Source organism: Sebastes umbrosus, chromosome 18 (assembly GCF_015220745.1).
Source record: "Sebastes umbrosus isolate fSebUmb1 chromosome 18, fSebUmb1.pri, whole genome shotgun sequence".
Classification (NCBI taxonomy): domain Eukaryota; kingdom Metazoa; phylum Chordata; class Actinopteri; order Perciformes; family Sebastidae; genus Sebastes; species Sebastes umbrosus.
Window position 1 is genome coordinate 11,093,046 of NC_051286.1, and position 27,059 is coordinate 11,120,104.

Consider the following 27,059-nt stretch of genomic DNA (forward strand, 5'->3'; position numbering starts at 1 on the left):
GGAGTAATGATTAATTGGCAACACACATACAAAAAAGACCCTCTCCATTCATTAAACCTCATCTGTTTTCCACCTGGTTTATTGTGGTGCTGAGCCAGTTATGATTATACTTTTTCCTTTTTTTGTTATTTTACACAGATGGACTATAATTCGTGTTCAAACAACACATTAAAATCTGAGCACCATAATTGGCTTTGAGTATGAAAATGAAACTCTATTCCTTGTGAAAGATTTTATCTGAAGTTAGCAACATTTGAAGCAAATTCTAACGCCATGCAGGTAATTGGATTAATATTCAGCTTCAAATGATCCACAATATACCAGTGATGATTGGTTTTCCAAATGTGTACAGCAGGCTTTTCCAAATCTAACACAGCAGATATGGGTACTATTTCAAGCAGTGGTGGAGGAAGTATTCAGAACCTTTACTTAAGTAAAATGACTAATATAACAATGTAAAAATACTCCATTACAAGTAAAAATCCTGCATCCAATGTACTTACAGTATTAAAAGTAAAGTGGTGGAATGTAACTAAGTAGATTTAATCAAGTATTGTATTTATAGCTGCTGAAATAAAAAAAACAGAGCATTAATATAGCAGCAAACAACTATTTGCTATGTAAAGATATAGAGGAGTAATGTCTACCTGAGCAGAGAATGAAGTCTCAATCCCTCTGTGTGTGTTGTAATCCGAGCTTCTCCGTGCTTTGTTTACGTAGCCGGGCCGGCTGCGTGTGACTTTAATGCAAGTCCCACTGGCTCACTAACCACCATCGCTCTGCCATTTTTGAGAGCCATGTGGAGGCAATCCCTCAGTCATATATATTATCCTAATTTGGAATTTGGCACCTTAAGTACAAATTTGAGTTACAAACGTGAACTTCACTTAGAGTATTTCTATTTTATGCAACTTTATACTTCTACACCACTACAGTATATAAATACATAAATATTGTAATTTTTTTTGTAATTTTTTAAAAATATGATGCACTGTTAAATATTATAATACCTGCTATTTAAACATAAATGCATCAAAAATGTAATAATAATCCAATAATATGATATTTAATACTATAACACACACAGGGGCCAATTTTCTACAGTGCTATGAATACTTGATACTTTAAGCACATTTTACTTTTAATACTGATGTACTTTTACTCTAGTAACATTCTCAATACAGGACTTCTTCATGGAGTCTGACATGTTGTTGTACCACCATGTTTCAACAGCAGTCCTGAACCTACGCGTTTTTACGTTACCTGAAGGCCAGCTTAGTTCTCCAACACGCTTGGAAAAGGAGGGGTGAGCAGAGGGGTATTCAGTTGGTTGCAATCTGCAACCTTACCACTAGAAGATGTCACTAAATCGTACACACTGGTCCTTTAAGTATTAAATTAATTAATTTCTATACTTAAGAAAAGTACTTGAGTAAATATGCTTTTTTACTTTCCAGCACTGGTTTCAATCCAAATCTAATTACAGTACAAAAGATATGCATTACCAATTTAGATATTTATGGGGCAGTATATTAATACTCTCCACATGACTGATGTTTCCACTCACATGGTTAATGCCAGTGAACTGGTATTTTCTCTCTTTCCCCCTCACCTGCTTCTGTCCACAATATGTTGTTTTTGACATTTCATCAGATTTTAACAGTTGCCGTTCCAGCTGGCTCGACCAAACCTTCTCTGTTACTCAAATCTTCCATTAGTTTGATTAAGTAGATCTGGATCATCTGGGGAAGCTTTTGCTATAAAAGAATGTGGCAGCGGGAGAATATGATATGATTCATGTTTTTGGATTGCTGTGGTTTCCATAACACCTTTATTCAATCTCTCACAATTCCTGAGCAAATATTTGGTCTTTTATTCTTTGTCCGTATACATAAAAAACTTACACAGTAACTTTTAATGAATTCTGATGAATACCAAAAGGGTGTAAAAAAAACAGTAAGATGTTTTAAGAACACGAATAAACAAACAAAAAGTAGCTGTCAGAAGCTGTTACATTATGAAATACAAATCTCACGATTGAAAATGAACAGACCTATACACACCTTAAGTGCCCATTCTTACAGTTTGCTTTGCAGCTTGTGCTTTGGTCCAATGTCACTGGTTTGACCGTGCGTGTGCATTATTGATGAGATAAATAACACTGGGTGAGGACCTGTCTCTGGGATAGTTGGGAATAGTACAAGGACACTTTAGGACATGAGTTACACTAAGCAAGAGCACACATGCTTCTTTTTCCCCTCATATACAAACTGCTTTATATAAAAAAGTGCATTGTAATGATATACATTGAGTTGTTTAAAAAGTATTATATTCTCTTTCTGTGAAGCTGTAATAAATTCGTAGTGGTGTCATTTCATTTGGGCAGGCAAAAGTCTGTTTTTAAGGGCGAGACCAGTGAATGTAAGAGCCTGCAGCAGGATGCAGAAGGGTTGCCCTCGGTAACAATGTCTCCTACTCCTCCTGTGTTACCACTTCCCGGGGATGGGCACCCCGCATTCATACCAGCCCACGAATGGATGGGCTGTGCGTCGGCCAATGACTCCAAATGCAACGGGCTCCTGTCTGTAGGCGCGATAAAATCCTGCAAAAGAAAGAAATGATAATGCTGTTTAGGAGACTTGAATGCAATGAAGAGTGAGCATGTCTGGATATAATCATCATTTAGCACTTGTTAGCAATTACTTAGTTCTTTCTCTGCCTGACTTCATGACAATTCAACAAAAAGAGCCACTTACATCTGAAATGAGGTTTGTGGTGTTCTATATTTCTCTTATTTCAGCAAATCCCATGAAAAGACAATGACTTGATCCTACTAGTATTGTCTGTGTGTCCAAAGCCTGATGACGCTTATTCCTCCGTGCCATAGAGCTCCATTGTTGACCAAAAACTATTAAAAACACATCAATGAGCCACACTGTTGCACTGGGTGACCTGTTCCTTATAATGAACAAGGGCATTGTGGTTTATTTTGAATCAATCCCACATATACCATCCTGCTGCTGTAAATACCAGTGGACAACTCTGGGGTCTGAAATGTGAAAGCAATGAGGAAGTGCCTTAAACTTGCATTCTTTCTAAAAGCCAGAAGGGGGCGACTCCTCTGGTTGCAGAAAGAAGTCAGATTGTATAGAAGTCTATGAGAAATTGAGCCTACTTCTCACTTGATTTATTACCTCAGTAAACATTGTAAACATGAGTTTATGGTCTCAATCACTAGTTTCAAGTCTTCTTCACTACAGCATGATGTTCATTTAGTAGATTATGGTCCCATTTAGAGTCAAATAGACCATAAAGCAGGGTATGCTTTAGGGCGTGGCTACCTTGAGATTGACCGATTGCTACCACAGCGTTGTCTTTTCGTCTTACAAATTTAACCCCTTTCACAGTGTGTTTTCAGTTCATGCTAAAAATGTCTTATTTAGCGTCCACAAACCAGTGGGTGACGTTACAGTGAATACGTCCACTTCTTAAATACTCATTAGTGTACCAAAATGCACTATTCATTACTGTTACAGTAATGTTTGCTAAAAACTACAGTGACCAGCCTCTTTAGGAAATGACTGAGCTTGAATTGAAACTATATATTTGTGACCCATTCAATAGGCTTGACACTGAGTGCCATAAACAGGATAGGAAAGTCAAAGTATTGACAGACGAGCTGATGCATCATCAGTTTTAGTCTTTTCATTGGCTTTGTTGACGATAAGAAAAATATAGAATTGGTCCAGCCTTAACTTTTAAATATAAGCCAACACAAACTACTTCTACAACATTGCAAGTCAGTTTCCAAAAAGCAAAGCACAGGGTGTGTTACTGGGAAATCAAACCCAGTGGGCAAAAGGTAAGCAAATATTGGAAGTTGTGAAAGATTAAATTGTGAATTTTGTCTTTCGAAACGTTGCTGTGTAACAGTGGACTCTCAAGTCTTGGATGTCAAACACAATAACAAGAGAAGGTTTTCATAACACCTTCTACCTTCAACTAGATAACCTTATTAGGCCAATGTACGTAACTTTGAAAGAAAAATAAAGCTAACTACCAATGAATGATGCTCACATTGATTACTCATCCCAAGCAAATTTCAAGTATTCTCATTATGTACTGATATGAGCTGAAAACAATTATCGCTAGGAAGTTGTGGCATTGATCTAAGAAGTTATGGTATAATTAGGAAAATGGCCTGCAGTAATAAAAAGCATGTGAGAATTGGTGCTAAAACTTGCAAAACCCTGGTGGGTCCTTTAACAAGTATTCATTTAAACACTACTCTGCATCTGTGTTCTGCATTGATAAAGATCTATGCAGCTGGTCCATTTAGGAGCCAGAGAGCCAGACAGAATGGAAAGATGTGATAATCGGTTACGTCTAAATATCAAGGCCATAAATGTGCAACATGTTTACCTTGTGCTGAGGGCAGATTATTTGAGAGGTAGAACGGACCGGTCCTTCCGTCCCTGTAGGAGTCCACAAACTGGCAATGGTCCTCTCCCTGGCCAAAGGTATCTCCTATACTGTAAAAGGGCTCTGGGGAGAGAAAAGGGGAAGTGGGAATCATAATTATGATTTTTTTTATGATAGCGCTGTAAAAAGTATTGATTATATCTGGTTTTAAATCGGACATTACCTCTAAGACCGTCTCCCATGAAGATCTTGTATCGCAGAGAGTTACACAAAACCACGCCCACAAACTTCCTGTACCATGTCCGCTTGACATACTGGCTGCCCTTACAGCTGCTGTGGGCCGAGTTATACTTGAAGGTAAAGGGGATCCAGATTGGCTCTCCACCTGAGGAACAGGAGGAGGAGATGCATCATGTTATGGTGATAAAATATGCATCCTATGTAAGACACATCTTGTATACATAGCGGAGGGTGAACTCTGTAAAGCTGAACGAAAAATCCAAGGTTAACAGTTGTGTTATGGTTAGATATTAAATTGTCTGTTCCTGAGGTAGCCAGAAGGCAGCCAAGTCTATTTCATATCTTGTAACAACCTAGATGATGATTTATACAACTATTGGTTTATGAAGCTCTGAATGGTTTACGTTTGATCTGTCTATCCTTTATGAACCATCCAGACCTCTCAGAGTGTCTGGAACAGGTCTGCCCACTGTGAAGCGTTCAGTTTTTATGCCTCACATAACTGAAACAAACTCCCAGAAAACTTAAGGATGGCTCCAACTCTCAGTTTTTTTAAATCAAGGTTTACAACTTTTCTGTTTGCCAATATCTTTTTAAAATTTCTGATTATTCATTTATATTTTGCGCTTCACTGAAATTAGTTTTCTCCTGTTTGATGGGTTTTATTCAATTTAGCTTATCTTCTATCATATTTTACTCTTGTAAAATTATATATATATATATGTGTCTTTTATATATTGCCTTGTGTTTCTTTTGTATCTTGTCTTAGTGGTTTTATATATCTCATGTAAAGCACTTTGAAATGCCTTCTTGAAAGGTCTAGCAAGGATTCAAGGAGGGAAACAGATGAGGTTATACAGTTAGTTTAGTTTTGTCTTGATTTCTGTGCTGCGGTTTCTTAATACTTTTCGGTCAACATATACACAATACAATGTTTCTGAGATAGAGTCATAGTGTCGTTTGCCTATACACAGTAGTAAATTGAGAAACTCTCGCGAGATGGTCAAGGTTAGGTATTGAACTCGAATGGCTCAGGTTAGGATAAGTCGTCGGGCAAGTTTTCGCAATTTGGGGGTTACCTTCCAGACACCACCAGTAGCAATCACAGGAGGGCTACTGATCGGAAATGGTCGAGGAGTGAAAATCCACAAAATGTATATCCTTGTTTAACAGATGTAGACTCTCTCTTTAAAACCTCAGTGCAGCTTGGGTAAGACATGGCTTGCTTGTGCACCTTAAATTAGAGACGTGCAGTCGGTGTATGGACTTACCAGGTGGTCTTTCGATGAGAAGAGGATCGTCTGAAAGAAAGAATGCGATCATTTCACAAGGGAGGAAAAGCACACAGGCAGCACTGCAGATTTAATGCATTCACCTGACTTTGAGAATGAAAGCCCTATAATGCACATAATGCAGATTACATCTGGTAGTCTGCTTTTACCGCAAGGATGGTTTTATATTTGAATATATTGCATTGCAAAACAATGAATGTCACCATGACATTTTCGTTGCATGCTGCAGTACAGCAGAAAATCTAAATCCAGTTTAAGTGCGAGTTGAACTCAATGAGGCGTCTCAAAGTTTATCTTTGCAGGCGTTGACAGGATACACACCTGATTCGGTGACATAGGTGAGTGTATCGCTGACGGGTCCCAAACCAAACACATTCTTGGCCTGCACTTTAAAGTAGTACCTGAATGAAAACAAACAACAGCATAAGGATTTAGTGAGAGATTTAGTAGTCATTCTGCCAGTGTTGTTGTGACTGCGTGAAGGTGAGGAAAATGTTAATGACCATAGCAGATGACTGGGCATGCTTCAGTCAGGCTGATTTAAGAGTAGTCTGTTTTATATTCATATGAATCCAAAGTGAGCGCAGCACAATAAAATGGCTATTTGGCTCGTGTTGAAGGGAGAAGGAGAGTGGAGGGAAGGGCTGCGAGGGGAAAAAGAGACATCTAGACAAGTGGAGATTGAGGAGATACAGGATAGAGGATAAGAACGAGAGACAGAAAAAAAGAGGGAGGTGGAAAAAGTAAAGCACAGGGATAGATGTATGCTGAAAGAGAAGGGATAAATGGGAGGTTGAAAAAGAGGAATAGTCCTCAAAAGAGACATTTGTCACAGAGAGCTTTAATATGGCAGTGAGTTCACGTTGTCTCCAGGAGGTGGATGAAGTTATTAAATCCTATCAGATTAAAAACTAAGCCACAAATGTCAACTTTGAGTGTGCAAACTTTTCCACTGTAGCTGGTTGATGTGTTCGTGCAAGTGTGTGTTCATTAATACAGTATTGTGCACATATGTGCTTTCCTCCAGTCTGCAAGGTCGCATACAGTAAGTTCATGGTCCGTCAATTCCTAGCCAGAAACTTTCACCACGTACAGCCACGAGGCCTGGATCCAATCACCACAGCCACGTGACAACGGTGACCAAAATACATATCAGAAAGACAGAGAGGGAGAGGGAGAGGGAGAGGGAGAGGACACGGCAAGGCAAGGCAGCTGCAGTGAGATGATGTAATGATAGAAGAAACTGGAGAAGAAATTGGAGAAGGTAGAAAAAAAAAGAAAATGTGAGTCAGAATATAAAAACAGAGAAAAGACCACAAAATACAACATGGAGCCAAGATAGCCATTTGAAACTTCCAATACATATTGAGAGCTCTCAGTTTCAGTCAGAGTATCGATCCTCTCATCTTCTCTTGAGATGGGAATCTATGTGGCAACTGCACAAACACTGTGAGGCTAATTCAGCCTCAGTATATATGATAGTTCAGCCACAAAAACTAACAAACGATTATAAACTGAAGTCGATTATAAACTGTAAACTATTCTAGGGCATGTAATGACACTCATATTTTTGAAAAGCAGTGGAAAAACAAGCATGGAGGTTTCAAATTCACAAGTTAACTATTTGTATCTTATCTATAACATTTATTTAATCAGAGATCAAGATCCCTTTTGCAAAAGAGACCTTAATACAGCAGAAGAAATAGGTACAAAGAGAAGACTAGGGCTACGACTAGCAATTACTTTCATTATCAATTAATCTGATGATTATTTTCTTGATTAATGGATACATTTTTTGGTCTATAAAACATCAAAGAACAGTGAAAATGGATCCTGGAGCCCAAGGTGACGTCATCTAGTTTTGTCCAACCAACAAAGAGAATTAATTGCCTGAAAAACAGGTGACGAGTGACCATCGCCTGAAAGTTGAACTGCAGCGGAATCATGATATATTTGGCATTTTTGCTTGAAAAATTAGTTAAACGATTAATTGATTTTGAAAACGGGCATCTCTATGAAGATTCAAAGTTCAAAGCTTAAAATCATCTAATGGGACGAGATATTCAAGTTTTAAAGTCCCTTGAAATTCTCTTTTATGAGAAGGAAATCTTGTGGATCCAAGGAAATTTGTCCACATGTGAGTGCACATATGTGTGTGTTTAGGACTATAGTAGCTCAGTTGTTCTGGCAGACAGAAGGAGCCTGCAGCATGGGAAATGCCAACACTGTCGCATAAACTATCCCAGGATCAACTGTAACCACGAGAGATGCACTATCATGAATACAAACTGGTTGCCAGGGGAGGGAATCCCTCTTTGCAGACTCTTGGAAAACTTTACCCAATGCACGCAGCTCTGTTTGTGTTCAGCAGCAGGTGTTTGGTTTCCTAAAGGCCCAGGACGAGACACCTATCATAACACCTCAAGCTGATTCGTGCCTCCACTGGGCCAGAGGATACTTATGTCCCTGATCAACTCACATCTGAAACTGTTTTTCCACCAGATTCTTATCTGACATACAGCTAGCACGTTTAAGGCGAATGGCAGGCAATTTATTCCCATTCTGATCCTTTAGTCCCACGTAAAATTGTTCAAACAGTACATTTGCTAAAAGCACTTTTACATGTATCATTGACACTTACAGCTTTCAAGCAAAAGGGGCTTAATGCACAGCTGTAAAAGGAGCCAGATACTTGGGGGTTTTGGGTGAGAACTCTCCCTTCCTCTCTTGGGTCCATGTGCTAAGAGATATTTTCGTGCCTTTATTTTGAAAATCTTAACCCCGTGTCTCGTAAGACAGGGTTTTGGAAACGCGCTCTAATAACTGAAACAGACCGAGGTGACTGTATCTGTGTGGAAGTGTCAGATAATCTCTGCTGTATTTATGTTCCGTTGAATTTTCCAAGATCTCTCGAGTTTTACAACATGTCACATTTTGGTGCAGGTTCAACAGTGTTTCTTGACATGCCTCCATTTAGCCTAACAGATTTCCTGATCTCTTATACAGGCATTACAGTATCAGTATCCAACTCACACTCTGCTTAGATCAGTGTCAGCCTGGTTCAATATCACAACTGGCAACATATTCCCACATAAACATGGAATAGTACCAACAAACACGTATACATACATGCATACATGAACTCACAACACAGACATCCAGACAAGATGCATGTTCTGTGCATTATGTGATGACAGCATAATGATATAAACACTCAGCCGCAGCCAAGCACCTGCACCTCAGGCAATAACCTCATCATAAACATTACATGCAGGTCAGGGCAAGAGATCTTTCAACCAAGCAAATCTTTGTAAGTTCAGGTTTTCTTTCTCTATGACTCCCATGTGTGAGATGATACTGTGAATCACTGAGCCTGAAAGCATTGTGCACATGCTCACGTCAACGTCTCTCTAAGAGTGTGGCTGCGTCTAAAATTCCATACCAACATGTTATTTAGAACGCTAAAAACAGTATGTGAGATTTTACGTATGTCTGAAACCTTAGTATGAAACCAGTTGTAAGCGAATTGCATACTATTTACTAACGGCGGCATAAATATCCCACAATGCAATGCGGTAGTGACGACAATGTTCATAACATTGTCATTGACAGCTCTGCAACATCAACGCTTCAATTGAAGTGTAAGTATAATATTTCACTTTGCTGGGAGTACTAGTTCAGACTTTATGATTCTAGCACCGGTTACCATGGTTACATGTCTCCAACCGGCAAGTTGACTCTCAGGAAGTGACGACGTAAATTACTGCTCAGTGCGTCCAAAGAGATACACACTACTGTTTATTCACACAAGAGTATGTCGAACGATAGTACACATATTGGGTATGTAGTGTATAGTATGTGATTTTAGACGCAGCCTGTGTATTATGTACGTAATACGTATTATTATGCATGCACACACAATGATATAATCACAGGTGGGTTATGTGTTACCTGGAGTTAGGTTTGAGATTCTCCACAGGCAGGTGTGTCCCACTGGAGGGTCTAGTGGACCATCTATTGTTGAGGACATCGTCATATGAAGCACTGTGGACCATGTAGCCTGCAGGGAACAATACAGGATAAAAGGGAGAACTCAGTAGTTGATATAAACAAAGACAATGTCTCAAGTGAAACACAATACCCCGAGGTTCAACATTAAAGGAATACTTTGACATTTTGAGACACTTTTTTTTTAACCAAGAGTTAGAAGAGACCGTCGATACCACTCTCATGTATATAAGTAAATATGAAGCAAGCACCAGCAGCCAGTTAGCTTAGCACAAAAACTGGTAACAGTAGGGCTGGGTAATATATCGTTATTATATCAATATTGTTATATGAGATTAGATATCGTCTTAGATTTTGGATTCTAATATTGTATTATGGCATAAATGTTGTCTTTTCCTGGTTTTAACAATTGCGTGATGAATTACCAGACTGTTCTAGCTGTTATTTACCTTTACCCACTTAGTCATTATTACTGATTATTTATCAAAAATCTCATTGTGTAAATATTAGACGATATTGTTGCAATATCTTCAAGGTATTTGGTCAAAAATATTGTGATATTTTATCTTTTCTTTATATCTCCAGCCCTTGGAAAAAGCTAGTTTGGCTCTTTCCAAAGGTAACAAACCCACCAGGTGTTTTACTTTATCAACCTTGGACTCACATGACCTACGACTATTTATAAAGTATGAACATTTATTTTATGCATTCAATTATTTTGTGAGAGTAGGTGGTCTCCCATATACATTTATGTGAAGAGAAACTGCCGCCCTAGCATTTTCTATAACTCATGCTGACTGTCCTCCAACCTGCCTGTGTGTTTTCTTCTTCTTCTCAGTCACGCACACTAATCCGTAGAATCCGGTAAGCAACCTCAGGTCACGCGGCTCTCGCTCACTCACTTTAAAACTATGGAGAGCAGCTCTGCCGCACATCAAACTACCAACTGTTTCTATTGGACTTTTGAGTCTGAGTTTCTATTTGTACTGGAGCCGCACCAACACAGCTGGCGGCTGACAGGAGAGAAGGGAAATACTAGCTACTTTGTTTTTCTTCTTTTGGTTTTTCATTCCTTCTCCATTCTACATTGTTAAACTGAGGTTTGATAGAGTAGTATGTGGACTACTGCCTACTCTGTATTTTCCTGCTTTAGGTATAAATGTATGTCCTTTGAGCCAAATACAACACTTGTAATACTGAATAATGAGTACGATTTGTCCAAAACCTTTAACTAAAAGGTCCTCTATGCATCAGAGTAAAAGGAACCAGAAGTTGGGTTCAGGTAAAAACTCAAGCCAATGTCCCTCATCTCTTGAGTCCACTTGCTAACAGCTGTTTCCATCCACTTGTTTTTGAAAGCCGTGACCCATAACTCGTAAGACATGGTTGTGAAAACACGCTCTAATAACTAAAACAGTAACTTGTGATTGTATCTGCATGTGTGAACTCTACCTGCATATGTGTGTGTGTCAGATGTCTGCTGTATTTACAGTGCACGTCTTTGCAATGTGGTTTATAAGGAAATTCACATAAAAAGTTAATCTAAAAGTTAAAAGTTCTCAGAGCCGACTTATCTTTGATATCGCACATAACAGCAGAGAATCGGTACATCAGCGCCACAACACTTAATAGAAATGAGTTTCTGGAATGCACCGTGGTATGTGAGATAAAACTAAATCACAGAGTAAGTATTTGAAATGGGAGAAAATAGCGATCAGGTGCCAAAATGTCCAGACCAATTAAGTGCAAAAATGCATTAAAGTAATAAGTAAAGTGTCAGGATAGTGTGTGTGTGTGTGTGTGAGCAGAGAGGAAACACCTAGGAGAACAGATGGAAAGAAAGAGGGGAAGAAAACACCAGTGACAGTACAGACCAACTATCTGTTTTACACATCAGTGGACGGATGAACCCGCGGCATGACCAGGAGCTTGGGTTTTCCTGCCAAAGAAAACTTTCTAGCCGGCCAGACTGCTACCTTTGATAGTCCACCACGTCTCATACAGTAGGCTGTTATCTTCACTCTCGTCTCGGTCCCTTTTTTAACCCATGCGTCACTTTCTAGATCATAGGAGTTTTGTTTTTCCCTGAGAAACTGAACAGAGCTGAAGAGCCCTATTCCATGTGTTCCATGTAGTCTGTTTTTCATGATGTATTCACAATAAACTGCTGGAGCGAGTTCTTAAAACCTGAGTCAGGGGGGATGCTGGTAACTTGTTAAAAGCATATCCTAAACCACAGCAGATGAAAGGCTGAAAAAACATCAGATACGTGTGGACTGTAACGTTCCTCCAATTAAAGGTAGGATTGGTAGTGTTGTTCAGATACATTTGAATTCCTCTTCTTCTACAATGGTTTAGTGGCACCTGACTGAGGTATAACCAAAGCAGAGAACTAAATAAAACTGAATTACTTAATACCGTTTTGACCAACTAAATAAAAGATAAATGGACTTGCGTTTATATAGTGCCTTTCTAGTCTTCTGACCATTCAAAGCGCTTTAAACCTCATGTCAGCATTCACCCATTCAGACACACATTCATCGACTTATGGCAGAGGTGCAAGGTGCCAACCTGCCCATCAGGATCGAATCTAAATACTCATTCACACACCGATGGCACAGCCTTCGGGAGCAATTTGGGGTTAAGTATCTTGCTCAAGGACACTTCGACATATGACTGGAGGAGCCGGAGATCGAACCGCCGACCTTTGTTCTACCTCTGAGCCACAGACGCCCCAAATTACAAATACACAATTTAAAGGGACTGTTTGTAACTTTTTAAGCGTATAAATGTACCGGGTCGGGAGCCATGCGCGCTCGCATATGCGAGAGAGAAACGTTGTCTTCTCGTTACCGACCGGGTGCCGGTCTCTCCGGCTGCGGGCGTAGAGAGCAGGGAGACTCGCTGCAGAGCCCCGCTGCCTCAGCCTGCACTGAGGCAGGAAAAGCCAACACTAAGATCAGATCTAAATCATATTCATGGAGAGACCTTCGTCTGGTCAGCTAACATTACTGCCAAGCAGCTGAAATATAGAGTGATATTGTGGTTTTAGCTGACGTGTGTCGCCTCACTGTTTTGAGCGATGCTCGTTCAGGTATATTTAGAGCGAGCAAGCGCGAGCCCGACGCTGACTTTCGTTGATTTCACGGCCACAGGTGTCGCTGTTAACAAGCATTTCTGAAAGTTACAAATAGTCCCTTTAAAACAAACACCAAGGATATACTGATTTCTTAGCAAAACATTATTTTAATTCTAATTCAACTTTTAAATTCTGGAAAAACATTTCTTACCTGAGACCATGTCATCCTTCAGTGGGCGGCCCCAGTCCAGAATGATGAATGAGTGGCAGCCCTCCATGGCGACCACCGTGAAGTTGCGAGGCTTGTTTTTGGGAGGCTGATTCTGATTGGCTACCAGGCTGTCCTTCTCTATCAGGTCTGCTAGGACGTCGACCTGAAGATACTCCAGAGCCTCCGTCAGGGAGCACGGAGAAGCCGGGTCCTTCCGGATGTAGTTCACATAGGGAGCTGATGGCAGGAAAAAGTGATGGCAGTTATTTATTTTAACTACATCATTTCCTAAAATAGGCAATTAATAATGAATACAAATATTTATTTTGCATTATTTATAAAAAAAAAAATAATCTTCTTGATCATAATTTAAAAAATATAAAACTTTTCCAGATCATACTAATTTAATTTTTAAAAGGGGTATCAGAAGTTGGCCTGCTGGCTGTTGTGAACGCCCTCCTATATTTCCTTTGTTTCCTCTCCTCCTCTTTTTGTCTCTTTTTGTTTGTTTTCAACAACTCTAGAAATGCCAGCTGGACCTACAGCTGTGAATACTTCAGAGATCCCACAATTCCTAGTCTGACTGTGATTTGGAGGGAACCACTGGAGCCTGAAGTCGCTCCCACCTCCCCAGATGATTGGCCCTCTGCGCAGGCCAAGAGTCTCACACGTGTCAGTATCTACGCATCACCACAGACTGTGTGGGTTTAAGCTGTCACAAGCTCCTACTGTATGTGTGTACGCAGTCTTATGTATTACGCATTCATACACTGAAATGCATGCTCTGTCGTCAAGGGGAGCAGATTTATGCGTCTGTTTATGCACAGGGTGCTTGTAAGGCTGCGTTTCTGCAGAGCATCCACATGTGCAGGATCAGTGCAGGTTTGTACACACAGAAGATCCAGATGTTTTGCTCTGATCATGTGTCCTTCTGTCTGTCTTGTTGAAAAACCGAATCCAAAAACTTTGACGAAAACTGCCATGTGTGAGCCAGACGTGGATCAAATGACACTGGGAAACAGCAACAGGACAGTTCACATAATGTCATCCCTAATATCAGTCTAGTAAAGCATAAATTAGCATTGTAATAGTCCAAACATCCTGGACCTCATTTTCTAGTCCTATGTGGCAAAATCCATCCATCTGGATCTTACTATAAATCAGATTCATGCAACTGCTAAGAATTATTAGTTAATACGTTTTGTCCCACATCTTGCTTTGGGGCCTTCAAACTATGCTTGGACAGATAAAGAGACTAAGGGAGGTCAGACAGTTCATGCAAAGCATGTCAGTAGACTGGCAAGCTGCTGAAATGAACCTAAAATCTATTAAATTAATAAATTGAGAGGAGGATGTCTCCACATTGAGCCAACAAAGCCTTCTTTCTGTGCTGATGTCAGCACTCGCAACTTTTATGATTTCCACCGCTCTTCTGCTCTTGCCTGTTTTTATCTCGGGGGAGAGTAATAGCTTTCAGATGGCTCTATGTGAGGTGAACACAAGGAAGCTGTTGTTTACCAAGATAGATGGTGTCCACAGTAAGCCATGTTATTGTCCCACTACTGCTTCCAGAGCAGATGATACTGATAATTGTGACATTGCGCTGATAAAGACACAGCCACCAATCTTTTCCTGACAAAAGGTTTCTCACAAAGATCAATATAACTGTGACGGTGACAAATTGCTTTTAATCTGTCAATAGCCGTGTTTCCGTTCAATTATCAAGCAAATTTTAAGCAAACTTTTGAATTGTCGCAAAAAAAAGAAATGAGAATTATGTGTGTTTCCATAATCCATTTAGCGCATCAACTTTTTTTCGACGAAGGCAAAAACCACCTCAAGCGAGCGTACAAACCTTTTTTCCGTAATTGAGGACATTTTATCGAATGTTGCCGTTTCCATACAGTTTTTCTAATTCAATACTTCAAAATGCGAATATACAGTAAATATTGAATGGCAACATGGCTAGTGAATGATAGGAAAACTGTTACTTATGTTTTTTTCCCGATCGTTAGACTAGCAAAAGGCTCACATTGGAGCTAATGGCAGTCATTTGCATCCAGAATGATTTCCCTTGATTCTGATTGGCCAGAATTTGTGCATTATTTTACACTGAAACCAATTTTATATGTCAAAGTCATATAAGTTACTCGCCGTGGGAAGTGCTACACAGCTTGAGAAGTCTTCTGTGACTCTGGAAGGATTTTTGTCAAGTCTCAAAAAAATGACTCATGCGTCATCTGTCATGTATCTTGGCTTGAGTTGCATTATGGGAGGTGTAGTATCCAGTGTTTTTGGAACTTGACCCATCCTAAGGACTAAAAGTCACGATATCTTGGCTTCCACTGCGTCGATTTTGACCGTTGTTTTTTCAATCTTGTAACCCATCGTCTATCGGTCTGATGACAGATAAGCCTCTGGGGGGCTATATTTTGAGGTTCTGGTGTAGCCAGCGGATATCTGGGCCAAGAATTCCTTTTCCATGCGCTGATTATTGTTTACAGTCTGATTAGCAACTTGAGACTTAAGTTGGAGTTGAGAGACGTGTACGAACGGATTGTTTCACAAGTAGCCAGTTTACAAGCTTAAACCAATAAAAAGCTGAATCATCATCACGGTAGCTGGTTCCAAGATTGCATTTCGGCCAGTGCTTTCCACCTTTTTCGCTCTCTATACAGACTGTTTACCTTCATTCAACCAAAGCCTGCTTGAACGTGATTGGTCAATACTACTCGGACTACAAACAAAAACCAGATTGCTTCCGATACCAAAATCTTGTGCCGTTGCCTACAGATTCTACATGTGAACACAGAATCTGTTAATAGAGATTATGATTTTTATAAGCTGTCTCTTGTAAATCCCCCAGTTTATGAATATTATGTGCAATATTAAGTTGCTGCAGTATTTTTATTTAATATGTGTTGAGATAAGTCTTTATTTCAGGTATTACTAGGCTACGGCTTCTCTAACTTAACAAAGAAGTAAAAGTAAGGTTTATTCCCAGGTGTGCAAAGCCAGTCTCAAAAGAAAATATAAACAATGTTATATATTGGTTTTGGGTATATTGGTTTACAGTATCTTCACAATTATTATTTCAACAGCTGAAACATAACAAAAAGTACGGTCATTAAACAAAGCACTATTGAAAGGACCTCTGACATTATGTCATTTTTAGAAGGCTGGAAGTCAAGTAGATGCTGTTTTTATTTCTGTCTAGAGACTATTGCAGCCTGTTTGTGCAACCAGATGAGGTGATATGGTACGAGAGGCCAAAGTAAGCATACAGGGACAGTAAAAAGAAAGCAGGGGGCCAAAGTTTGCTGGGATCGAGTCTGGAGACCCGAACACTGTGTCCTCAGTGAACTTTGTTATTCTGATCCAATTACGGATGGATGGAACCAAGTTGAATGAACTGTTAGACATAAACTTATTTCCATTTTCCACAAAGTGATATATGCATATTCATAACTATATTTCACAAATCAGCAGTTGAGTGCTTTACTGTAGCTGCAATTAATTACATTATGATATGGATGAGGAGAAAATAACTTACACTATTATAACGATTTTTTCTTTTTTTGGCCAATGGTTACTGTAATGTCTAAGAGTCGTATATTTAGGAGGTATTGCTGAGAAAGCCAAGATAGAGGTCCAAATTTATTACTCCACGACGAAACAAAACAGAACTCCCATCAGCCTATCATTATTTACAGCCCAGCGAGACATTCATCACACACACTCACGAACAGGGATAAAAAAAACATGTAATACTCAGAAGCCAAGCTTGAATTGTCAATCACGCTCTTTGACCTTCTTAGCAAGAGACGTATACTATTTATTGTGCTGTCGGGTAAAGGTAATATGTATCTTTTCTCTGGCATTTACAGTCAACTGAACTCACAGGAACAAATAATATATTATATTAGTATATCCTCCTGCTTCCTGGGAGAGGAGGATGTTTCAAACATGAGGTCAAAGTATAACTTATTTTATACTTTGAGGGGGTTAAGTTCCTTTTAAAAGTGATCCATCATGCTTAATGAGAATGTGCTAAATAATCTAAAATCTGAGTTTAAAGCTGCTATGCACACTCAAAGCTTAACTCTGGAAGGAGAAAGAAAAGTATAATCTTACTCCTGGCATGAAGCATAAGTCTTGGAAGAAGGATGGTTTTTCACACATTAGGTGAAAGTATAACTTACGGTACATCTGTCTGAGGGTGTTAACCATCTGAGACCCACAATAGACCCGCTTTTGTTTTTTTTAGGGGGGAAAGGGGGTCTTTAGGGGGAGATAGCAGGTCAGCTGTATATGTCACATAGAAGTGGTGTACATCATCTGAAAGCTGGGAATCTGAAGATTGATTTGAGATGCAGCTCAGCACCGTGTATCAGTTGTTCTAGTCATGAATTAATGAATTAATTAACTAAAATAAGTTGTCAAAGTGTATAAGGGTTTAGAACATTATGAAGTATATGATGATCATTCCCATGCTCTATTATGTGTCATAAGTTCTTGCAGCAATTTTTGGGTTCATACCATTTGTTACACAGATTTGGTGCTAAATTTAACCATTTTTCACCACTCGAGAATTGATAAAAATTGTCAATAATTCCTGCAAAATACCACATTAAGACACCAAGACTTGGAGGAACACCATGGAAAAAGCCATGCTGTGATTTGATCAAAAACTTTTGACATTTGGAGATTTCTGCAAGAATTTCATTTTTCAGCGATTGGATGGCGAGCACTTCTGTTCTGGGAACTGCTCAGAAACCCCCTTATTGTCAATCTAGCAAGGAAAGCCATCCATCCTCTAAATGCCCTATGTTTCTAGTTTGTGGCTGTAACGTTTCACGAGGCTGTGATTATCCTAGAGGTCACAACAGCTCATTTGATACAGTGAGGTCAAATTTGAAAAAATGGTTGAAAGACAGTAAAGTTAACCCCCGTCGCTCCACTCAGCTGCCAGGAAACAAGACACGGGAAACCTCCGTTGGTCTTGGAAGAGTTGCAGCATTTATTTCTGTATAAACTTCAACTTCCACTGCACATTCACTTGATATTCTCAGAGCTAAACTAAATCTGTCTTCTGTTCTGCTAGCTTACTTGTTCACTCACACATATTGGCCGCCCCGCTCTCTCTCTCTTGCTTCACCTCTTTTTTTCCCACGTACACTTAGACACTCTGGTACTGGCTCTTCTATTCTCCGAATGACCTCCTCCACTTTTAGAACAACTACCTCTAGAAAGGGCCATTCGCATTTTAACGTCAGCCACTGTAGTCGTCCTACGGGCTTGGCACACGGGCGATGTTTCTATCTGCCACCTCAACACTAGATGTCGCCAGATCTTACAAACAGAACCTTTAAGTTTACAGCTGCACAACAAACTCAAGGCTAAACCCTGGTTTAAATTACATTTGTGCGCCAAATAGAGGAAGAGAGGAGGACATTTGTGCAAGAGTAGATATACATGAGGAAACACTTGTTGATAGACACACACTTATTTCTGTCTTTGAGTACCTGTGAATCGCTTCTTCCCACTGAGGTCAAACTCAGATGACGGGCCGTGGTTGGATGGTCTGGTGTCTGGCTCCGGAGTCGGGATCTCTGTGGTGGTGGTGGTGGTTGTGGGTGGCAGGGTGGTCTGGACAAAAAGATCATCTGGCAACAACACATGTGTCAGTGAGCTTTTGATTTAAGTAGACTTTATATTATTTACATCCTAACTCAATAGCATGCTGCTGTGTTTCATTAATCCTTTGTAATCGGTACCATGATCTATGTAATAAAAGTGCCAAATTGATTTAATTAATAGTGGGCAGATGTGTGAGCTCACTTTGAAATAACCCCTTTTCCCCTGAACACCCAAAGCTGTATTCTTATGTAATGTTTTGCTACCCATATTTTCCATGTGAGGGGGGGCCATTGAAGACAACGGCCATTTCACAAGTCTCCGAGACTGACAAATGTGAATGGATTCAGTGGGTGAAATGTAATTAGTTCCTTCTGCTTTCATCACTGTTTTTTTCCTCGCATCAGTGGGCCTTGGCATTACATCATGGTCCACACACATGCAACCCGCTCTGAGCCGTAGCAGGAAAATGCTAATAAATATTGTAATGCTAAATGTGTAGCAAAACCACCCCAAAAAAGAAAACATCAAATGCTGCTCACATGCAACAGCTTCTTTGAAAGTTCCAAGCACCTGTAGTGAAATTAGTACAAAGGCAACAAAACGCTGCAGTTTTCCATTCAGCTAGTGTTTGGCTGAAGTCGGAGCCCATCTATTACATTACAAAGCAACCTTAAGAACAGCAAATACGTTGCATTAGATCACAAGCCAGGGCATTCTCTTCATCTTAGTAACGCGGTTCACATAGTCCAGTTTTTGGAATACATGTTATTAAAAACAGCCCATGATGGAAAATTACCAAAACTTAAGCCATGAACCAAAAAAACAAGCCAAAAAAACATACAAGAAGAGACACAAAGTGAAGACCACAGGCAAGGCGAAGAGGAAGAGACAGGAAGAGCTACCAAACAGATCTACTGACAGATAAACAAACAATGCAGTCAACAAAACAATGAGCATGTAGTGCAGTGTAGCCCATCCCAGCCCAGTGGCGGTAGGTCGGTCCGAAGCCAAACTCAGCCAATACCTTTCTTAAGAGCTAAAGCATCAGCCATGGTCACTGTAACCATGTGGTCCATTTCCATTCCTGAGGATTCCTCTGTCAGAGAAGTAGAACAAGCTGTAGCATCAATCTCACATGACCATGTATACATTTCTAAACTGACATACACACGTACATTCACACACGTACACCCACACATCCATATAGACAGACCTACTTAAATATATGCTGTAGGCACAGGCACTAATACATATTTTGACACAAGTGTAATCCTGGCTAGATTTCAGTCAACTTAAGTGTGTGATGAATGAGTGAGAAAGTGTTGTAAAACCCCTTTTTCTCTATTTTAGACTTTACAAGGGAACATCCAGCTGTCTCAGTTTGCTGGGTGTGTTTGACGTTGTATGTGTTCACTAATAACGGGCACTGTAAGGTACAGAGCTGCCCTGGAGAACTATCATTATCATAGTATTTTGTTACAGAGGGAAAGTTTACTATTATAGCCTACCGTATGTCATCGTAATGGGACACTTTTGCCATTATAATGAGAAGTTTTTGCGGTATAATGAGCTTTTTTGTGGGACTTTATCTATTGTTATACAGAAAACAATATTCCAGAAACTACACCGCAGATATAAATCACCATGTTTTTTCTCAAATAAAAAGCAATACTTGTAGGATCAGCACACTAAAAAATCTATTTATTGCCTGGCAAGGTTGTATTGCTTGTCAGCCCCAAACCAAACACTTCATCAGTTCCTTCAATATTCACATCCAGTTCCTCTGTATAGCTGCAGTATCACCTCTTTTGTGTTTATAATTCAAAACCTTGACTACTATGGATTGTGGCTAATCATTTGTACATTTAAAATGCATTTGAAGTTCATAATGCAACACAAATAGCTATGGCAGTTCTGTGCTCACATAATCAGATTTGTTTGTGTGTATGGGGTTCTTTTATGAGTTTAAAAAATACTTTTAATTAACTATTTTGATTTTGATTTGAGTTTTTTGTGGTTGACTGCACATCTACAGCTCTGATCTAATAGTCTTGATTTAGTTTATTTTCAAATCCCCCACCATATGTGCTGTAATAACTATAATACCCATGGTTCTTGTGTTCATGCTTGTGTGTAAGTATGTTTCTTCTATTGTCTTTGTGCGATAACACTAATGGTAGTGTGCAACTGACAGCTAGTAGTGTGTTTAAACCAGCAGGACTCTGACCACAGCCAGGCCCCAGATGTGGAGACTTACATGTGGTTCCTGTGGTCTCACATAGACACACACATCTACATGCACACACTGACCAGATCACAAAGTTAAGACACACACTGCTATAGAGTTATAGGACTCTGTGGGTAAAGACAGGAAACACTCATGGCCTTGGCCTAGATGGATATGACAAACAATACAACTGAGAGATTTAGTGAAGTCACTATTCTGGCTCTAAAATGCTTCACTGAACTTGACTTCAGTTATGTGGGAAAGCTTTTTACTAAGCAATATTGCAAGTTGGGACCCTGCAGTCGTTTGTTTCATTCCTATAGTATACATCTCTATCTAGATTAATCTTTAAAAATGCTTTTAAAATGCGTTATGATGAATTTCGAGTGTCTTTCTCAAAGTCTCACCTTCTGGATAACAGTCCAATATCCCTTCTGCATCCAGCAGTGGATACCCGTATTCATCTGTTTTGGAGAAGGTTCCAGGTGGACAGGTTGGGAACGGTGGTGCAGAGGTAGACTCCTCTATGATCCAGTCAGTGGTGGTGGGTTCAGGTGTGGTGGTGGTGATGGTGGTGGTGGTGGTCGGAGCCCTAGTGGTGGTGGTGGTGGTCCTGAGGTGAGGAAGGTCCAAGCCAAGTAGAGGTTTCCCTCCAACCATGAGGATCTTGTCTTTGGGGTTGACCACAGGCCGGCTATCTCGGCCATGGCCAAACAGAGCCATACCGTCCTCGTTTACCAGTGGACTGCCCATGTGGTCTGGTGGTTGGTTGAGTGGAGGAGCAAGGAAGAGGGGAAATATTCATGACTTTGTCTTGAACAGAAGGCTAATAATGACAATGCTGTATGTGTAAATGTCATGCAAGATGGACAGAAGCATATCACCAAAAATCGTGCGTCCGTCCTCTCCAAGCACCACTCTCTTTGGTTTGCCCTGGGAGTCCTGGAGAACTTGTCCCTCCTGGTTCATAAGAACCCCCTTCTCTAAGTCTACGACCTGGAGAGATACAAAATAATTGCCAAATCTATACAGCAATCTATATAGAACTATTGCCTCATCCTGACAGTGAGATTTCTTATAAACAATGGGAACAATTGATCTGTGGCATTTCAAAGACATTAGTTCAACATTTTTGGTATTTCCAAGAGTTAGATGATAAGATTGATACCACTCTCATGTTTTTACTGACAGCAGTCAAACAGCTAGCCTGCGCCTCTGTCCAAAGGTAACAAACTCCACCTACCAACACCTCTAAAGCTCACAAATTAACATGTTTTATCTCATTTGTTTAACTCTTACAAAGGAAGAGTAGAAATGATAGTAATTGGGGGTTATGTGTCGGACTATTTCTTGGACAGGCACAGTAAATTCCTGATGTCTCGTCGTCACTGCCAGGTTGCCAGTCTACCAGCGGAGACTACCTTTTGACAGATCCATACTTGCTGTTTCCCCATTTCCAGTCTTTATGATAAGCTAAGTTAATGATTTCCTGGCTGTAGGTTCATATTTAAAACACAGATATGAGAGTGGCACCAATCTTTTCATCTAACTCTGCAGAAAATTAATAATTGTATTTCCCAAAATGTTGAACTGTTCCTTAAAAGTGATAGATTACAGTACAATCTGCAGTATGTCATACTGTAGTCAAGAATAGTATGCTTCACAATGTAAGATTACAACTATTGTTAAAATCAGTTCATTACCCATTTGGTTCCATCAGGTCCAGTGATAAACCTTTGACCAACGGCCTTGCTTGTTCCATGAGAGGAAGGGGATTCTTTATCACTTGTTGCTGTCAGGTTTGGTCGTCCATTTTTACCTACTGATTATACGATTTGTTACTAAATCATTTACTCATTACAGTATCATACATCTATGCATTATCATTCAGCTTTTTGCTCAAGCAAATCCTTGCACCTTTTGAGTAATACAGTAGCAGGTAGTGGCAGCAACTTTAAATTGCATGCATTTTACCATTTCCATTGGCTGGCTTGGGTTGTCCTCCATTGGTTGGCTTGCCTCTAACGATGGGATAGCGAGACCGACCCCCCTGGCCCCTAAAGCTGTCTCTAGATGATGACGACGACGATGTAGACTGGGAGTTGCCTCCAATTAATCCCCCTGTCTTTGTCACAGTAGTGCCACTGCCAACATCACGATCTGAGGTCAGAACTGGTTGGGGCACATTTGAAGAAGAAGAGGAGTCCGATGATGATGAGGAATCAGACGTTGAAGAACCCAGCCTTGAGTTCTGTGCTGGCTGTGGTCTGATGGGAAGCCTAGATCCACCAATCTGCCTGTTAGCAAGCAGAGGAGAGCGTACCCTCCCATTCACTCCCATACCAGGACGACGATAAGGTGGAGAGCCTCCAGACGGTGAGCCAGGTCTGGTCCTGGAAGAAGTTTCCCTTGTATCCACACTATCATTGTCCTCTACGTTTCTGTGAGGCTCAGCAGAAGTTATAGTCGGATTCTTCTGGGCCGCTGCAGGGTCCGCAACTTCATCATTTTTTCCACTGATTTCTCTACTCCTTTCATTGAGATAATCGTCATTATGATCGTTGTTATTGCCATTAGACGTTCCTCTATGGACGGGCTTACTTGAGTCTCCACCTGAGGAACGATGGGAATCAGAGTTTGAAGAAGAGGAAGATGATGAAGAGGATGAGGTAGTTGGGTTTCTAGCGTCACTAGATGCTGTGTTTTGATTGGTCGAAGAAGGTTTAACTGAACCCACCCCCACCCCGTTCTTCAGTGAGTCATGAGTCCTCAGATCTTCACTAGTCTCCTGTATCTTGGATACTCCTGCAGCACCTGTGGCCCCTGAAACTCTAGTGGGTGTCCCCCTAGAGACGGGTCTGCTGGCCCCCATGGAGGGTGACGTCCTGGTCACGGGGGTCCTACCGTCCTGCCTGGAAGATGTAGCTCTCGTCCCTGAGCCAAACCTGCCTGGGTAACGGGTAGCTAGCCAAGGGAACCTTTCAGCAAATGAGGGGCTAATTCTGGTACGAGGAACCACAGGTTTTTCATTACTGCTCTCCTCCCTTCCCTCTTCCTCCCCTCTCACCTCCTCTGTGGGTTGTGGTTTAGAGCTTGAAGTTGGCTCTTCAACTACATCTGCATCTGTGTTTTTGTCATTACTGTCATCATTTCCCTCCCTGTGTGTTGTGTCTCGCTCAGGTGATGTCCTGTCTGGTAAAGTGGACTGTGATGTTGCTGAACTACGTGCGTTTGGAGTTCTGCTTGGTGAATTCGATTGTGAGGTGACGGCCGGTTTGTAACCATTCAGCAGTCGAGTTGAATTCCCTCTAAACAAATATCCAGGATTTCTTCGACTGTAACCATATCTAGAGCCCAACCCCGACCCATTGGTGCGCCCAGCTGAAGCTGAACCTCTACCAACAGCTGTAGCTTCTTTCTGCTGTGAAGTGGTCTCTTTTACAACTGGAGAGGAGGGCTTTGTATGTGTTACGCTGGGCTTATTGTAGGTGTCTTTGCTCTCTGGGTATGTGGAAGCCACATAGTCCTTTCTACTGGCTGCCGACTCTTGGATACGTGAGGAGGAGGATAATGAGGTTTTAGAAGGTGAGGATGAAGAAGAAGTAGAAGATGAGGAGGAATCAGACGAAGAGGAGGAAGCGGAGGAGGTGGCAGAAGATGAGGAGGATGAAGAAGAAGAAGATGAAGATGAGGAAGCAGCCTTGGATCCTGGTTTTTGATGAACCCTGATCTTAATGGGCCTTCTGGGCGGGGGCTTGGGATGAGGTTTAGTGGGGGAGGGCGTCAAAACTTTGAGGCTGGGTGTCTCAGTAGTCAGAGGCTTTTCATCATACCCCAATTCATCTTCAAATTCAGGGGAAACATCGTTGTCTGGTTCTTTTGTCTCTGGTACAACCTCCATGGTCGTCGTCTCTTCTTCTGGAGGTGGCGTTGTGGGTATTGTCTCTTCTTCTTCTTCCTCCTCTTCTCTATCTTGAGCTCTTCCTCTGGAAGACCCTCTGTTCACTGTGTTCCTGCCTGAGCCCCTCACAGAGGTCAAGATGCCGTGATAGGAGCGTGACTGGGAAAGTGGGCGTACACGCCTGTTGACAGGTGTAGCAGGGCGTGTCAGAGGCGGTGTGGTTGGTTCCTCTGTCACCTCTTCTGGCTGGATGTCAGATTCTTCATGGTCGGTATCCTGTTTGGAAGGAGTGTGGCTAGTCCTGCCCCTGTCTTTGGTTTTTGAGAACGATGAGGCAGCGCTGCTGGCTGGCAGTAGACAAACAAATTACATGAATTTAGTATTAATCAAATTTTGAAGCATACATGCACACACATAGACCCTGTTGAGACCTGGCATTAACATGCGTCTTGTGTGATCAGATCACGAGTGGACAGCTCTAAGTACGTCTGTTCACACCTGGCATTAGAATGCGTCTTCATGTGTCTTGAGTGACCACTTGTGATCGGATGTTATGCGCTGCTGTAGAGAGTGTGGGAGTAATTAAGTGTTTGCCCTTTTTTTATTACCTTCATATAGTATAGGCGCAACGTAAACCTTGGCTAGACTAGCTGTTGTGGATCACCTCTCTCTGTGAGTAACACACACCGGTAGGCGGTCCTTCAATGTGTTCAAGGACGCATTTGCGTACACACTGCTAAAAGAATGAGGCCATATGTCAACTCCGAATGTGGTCTGAGCAATCGGATCTCTAATGCGTACTGGTTGCATTTACACCTGTACTTAGAGCTATCCACTTGTGATTAGATTACCCAAGACGCATGCTAATGCCAGGTCTGAACAGGGTCATACTGTATACAGTAAAATATGCTTACATCCTGGCATGACAACACTGAGGACCTTGCTCTGTGGTCCCTGACCCCTCCTGTTGGTGGCTCTAATCTTGAAGATGTACCGGTCTCCCGGTGTGAGGCCATCTACGGTGGCTGTGGTGCTGCTGCCCCGGTGCGTCACACTTTTCATTCCAAATGGCTTCATAGCAGGAGCATAAGACAGGATGTACTCTGTGTGGAGATAGAGCATGAACAACTGTTGTGAAGAGAGGTAGTGTGAACATTCAGGAGAAAATTTCATAACTAATAGCCTTTGAAAATCTGAATTCAAAAGTGCATACAAGAAGTTTTTACCCTTTTTTGTTCCAATAAACCCATATAACAATGGGTATGCATCAAGTAGTCCTGTGACCTCAGCACTCTGTGCATTACCCAGATGTATTTTTAGCTTTTTCATTATTGTATATACCAATCAAATTACAGTACTGAACTGACATTGTCAGTCAGAACCAAAAATTCACAGCCACTGGAGAGCACTATTCGATTAGTCAACTAATCGGTCGTTAAGGTCTTAGTCGATTTCTTAAGTTGTTTTTTTAATGCTGAATGACTTATTTCTAAGAAATATATGAGCACATCTCTGTTAAACACAAGATTTAAAGTGTTGCTTTTTTGTGATTCTTCGTGGAGAAATTCAGTTTTACAGATCTGTCAATTAAATCAACTTATCGATTAGTCGACAAATCATCCTGGCCTGACCTCTTATCCTTCCATTGGGTTCTTCAGGTGGATCCCATGTTGCTATGACAGCAGTTCCCTTCCCTCGTAGTGGCTTGACCTCAAAGTTCTCGGGTGGCCCAGATGGTGCTAGCAAGTGAGGAAAACACAAGTGAATGTAAAGACAGCAGTGAGAGGAGGAGCAGCAGGACAGAAACCAGAAGCAGCGTAGAGGGAACAGGGTGAGGAAATTGCTGCTTAAAGAATGTAAAAACAGCGAGTTTGTGCCAGGAGGCTTGAACCGAGGGAAGTACTGTTGCCATACGTAGTCAGGAACCTTCCCTTGTGATCATGTATGGAACTGCAGATGGATATCTGAGCTGTGAGCCAGGCAGTAAATGCTGACATCCCAATGAACCGCAGCTCAGGAGCTGCTATGACATGGTATGA

At 41.0% G+C, this 27,059-nt stretch overlaps 1 protein-coding gene across 3 annotated transcripts in view; it reads right to left on the reverse strand.

Annotated features, from left to right (window-relative positions):
- Nucleotides 1–1,789: 1,789 nt before the first annotated feature.
- Nucleotides 1,790–27,059, reverse strand: part of fndc1 (fibronectin type III domain containing 1) — a 42,936-nt gene continuing 17,666 nt past the window's right edge. The window contains exons 8-22 of one of the 3 annotated variants that reach the window (XM_037749999.1): nucleotides 26,652–26,759; nucleotides 25,935–26,123; nucleotides 23,094–25,367; nucleotides 22,823–22,938; nucleotides 22,004–22,115; nucleotides 21,527–21,877; nucleotides 19,917–19,988; nucleotides 18,778–18,918; nucleotides 13,253–13,489; nucleotides 9,906–10,014; nucleotides 6,276–6,355; nucleotides 5,934–5,963; nucleotides 4,646–4,807; nucleotides 4,423–4,545; nucleotides 1,790–2,602 (exon numbers count right to left, since the gene is read on the reverse strand). In XM_037749999.1, coding sequence (XP_037605927.1) covers nucleotides 2,487–2,602; nucleotides 4,423–4,545; nucleotides 4,646–4,807; nucleotides 5,934–5,963; nucleotides 6,276–6,355; nucleotides 9,906–10,014; nucleotides 13,253–13,489; nucleotides 18,778–18,918; nucleotides 19,917–19,988; nucleotides 21,527–21,877; nucleotides 22,004–22,115; nucleotides 22,823–22,938; nucleotides 23,094–25,367; nucleotides 25,935–26,123; nucleotides 26,652–26,759 — 4,220 coding nt within the window. In that variant the 3' untranslated portion in view covers nucleotides 1,790–2,486. Of the gene's footprint in view, nucleotides 2,603–4,422; nucleotides 4,546–4,645; nucleotides 4,808–5,933; nucleotides 5,964–6,275; nucleotides 6,356–9,905; nucleotides 10,015–13,252; nucleotides 13,490–18,777; nucleotides 18,919–19,916; nucleotides 19,989–21,526; nucleotides 21,878–22,003; nucleotides 22,116–22,822; nucleotides 22,942–23,093; nucleotides 25,368–25,934; nucleotides 26,124–26,651; nucleotides 26,760–27,059 lie in introns of all 3 variants that reach the window. The other 2 variants (XM_037749998.1, XM_037750000.1) reach the window with 2 other exon arrangements.